This window comes from Tupaia chinensis, unplaced genomic scaffold, assembly GCF_000334495.1.
Source record: "Tupaia chinensis unplaced genomic scaffold, TupChi_1.0 Scaffold000119_2, whole genome shotgun sequence".
NCBI classification, from domain to species: Eukaryota; Metazoa; Chordata; class Mammalia; order Scandentia; family Tupaiidae; genus Tupaia; species Tupaia belangeri.
Window position 1 is genome coordinate 380211 of NW_006159586.1, and position 1642 is coordinate 381852.

Consider the following 1642-nt stretch of genomic DNA (forward strand, 5'->3'; position numbering starts at 1 on the left):
AGAGTGTGTGTGTGTGTGTGTGTGTGTGTGTGTGTGTGTGTGTGTGTGTTTGCATGTACATATACACATGCATACACATACACATGCATACACAAATGCACACATAAAATATAGCAAAAAAAGAGAGAGAAAGCTGAGGATTGAGCCTTGGGGAATACTGCCCGGCATGAGAAAACCAACCAGGACTCAGTGGACAATTCGGAGAAGCAGGAAGAGAAGCAGGATGTGGTAGTATCACACAAAATAAAGTAAGAATAAGCACAAGAAATGGATGTCCAGAATGATGCAAATCCTGCAGAAAAAGCCTCATTGATGAAGAATAGACAAGGGGGCCAGTCCCATAGTGCAGCAGTTAGATGCTATGCAGGAGAGACCATATCCTTTGAACTGAAGTTCCAGTCTGGGCCCCAGAAATTTTAGAGAGATGATGGACATGTGCATGCATGCCTAGGACCTTGAAGTGATAGAGAATTGGAAGAAAGAGGATTGTAGTGTGGCCAGGCTCCACTGGGGGTGGGGAGGGGGTTGCTTTCTCTTTATCTTTTTAGTGCATGCACACACACCCTCTGGCATAAAGAAAAAAGAATGAACAAAGGCCCATATGGAAAACAAACCCATGACCTTGGACACTCTGGAGCCTAACCCAGTGACTGAGAGCAAATACACAATAGCTCCTGTTATGAACTAATCTAGGTATTTCTTGACTCAGTTGAGACAGCTGAATTTGGCAAGAGCAGAGAGGACCAAGGCCACAGAGATAGATAACCACATAAATAAAGGCAAGAGAGAAAACAAAGCCCAGGTCATTCAGGCACAGAATAACCCATAATTGGATGTACTGTCACAGTATCAGACCAGGAAAAGATTTGAGCACAAAACTCACAGTGAGACAGCTGAGACTTTGAAGAGTAGCTCTGCCATTTATTAGCAGAATGAACTTGGGCAGGTTATATAACCTCTGAAAGCTTTGGTTGTCCTCTACAAAATGGAGATAATAGTAGACCCTCCTCCTGTGTGAAAGGCTCATCTTGGCACAGAGGCTGCTCTACAAGGAGGGCCATGGTCCTGGAGTTGCTGAGGGTGATGAGAGTAAACATAGTACACTTACTATCCAGAGGCTCCTCCACTTCCTTGTAGACTTGCCTTAAGGACCCATCTTTCATATATTTCTCAGTGAAGATGTCATAAGGGACTAGTTCTCTAATGGTCTTCTTGTCATCTTCTGAGGTGGCAAGCCATCGATCACACGGGAAAGTCAAGGTCTCCGTACCCTAAAGTGAAGAGGAGAGAAGAAACAGCTCTACATGTGGAAACTTTAGTGGCTCTTCAGTCTTAGTCCTGAGGACTAAGGACAGGAGGCATGGCACCCATACATAAGGCAAAAGCCCAAGGAGTAAGATCCAGTCTTACTTAAAGATTCACACGACAAGATCAAGGGTGGGCTCTTGAGGGCTGGATTCCCTGGGTCATTCAAAAATAGATTATGAGGCCCAGCCTGGTAGCACAGTCACTAGCAAACTTCACTACAGTGCTGGAAGCCATATAACTGGCTACAGGTTCAGATCCCTGGGTTGGCTTGAAAACACACCAGGTGTACATGCAAATGTCCAAGATCCTGTCAAGCTAGAGAGCCAGGGAAAGA

General features: G+C 45.1%; 1 protein-coding gene across 2 annotated transcripts in view; it reads right to left on the minus strand.

Annotated features, from left to right (window-relative positions):
- Positions 1-1642, minus strand: part of LOXHD1 (lipoxygenase homology PLAT domains 1) — a 219353-nt gene that overhangs the window by 62503 nt on the left and 155208 nt on the right. For both annotated transcript variants that reach the window (XM_006144420.1, XM_006144419.1), the window contains one exon: positions 1109-1271. In XM_006144420.1, the coding sequence (XP_006144482.1) occupies positions 1109-1271 (163 nt within the window). The remainder of the gene's footprint in view (positions 1-1108; positions 1272-1642) is intronic.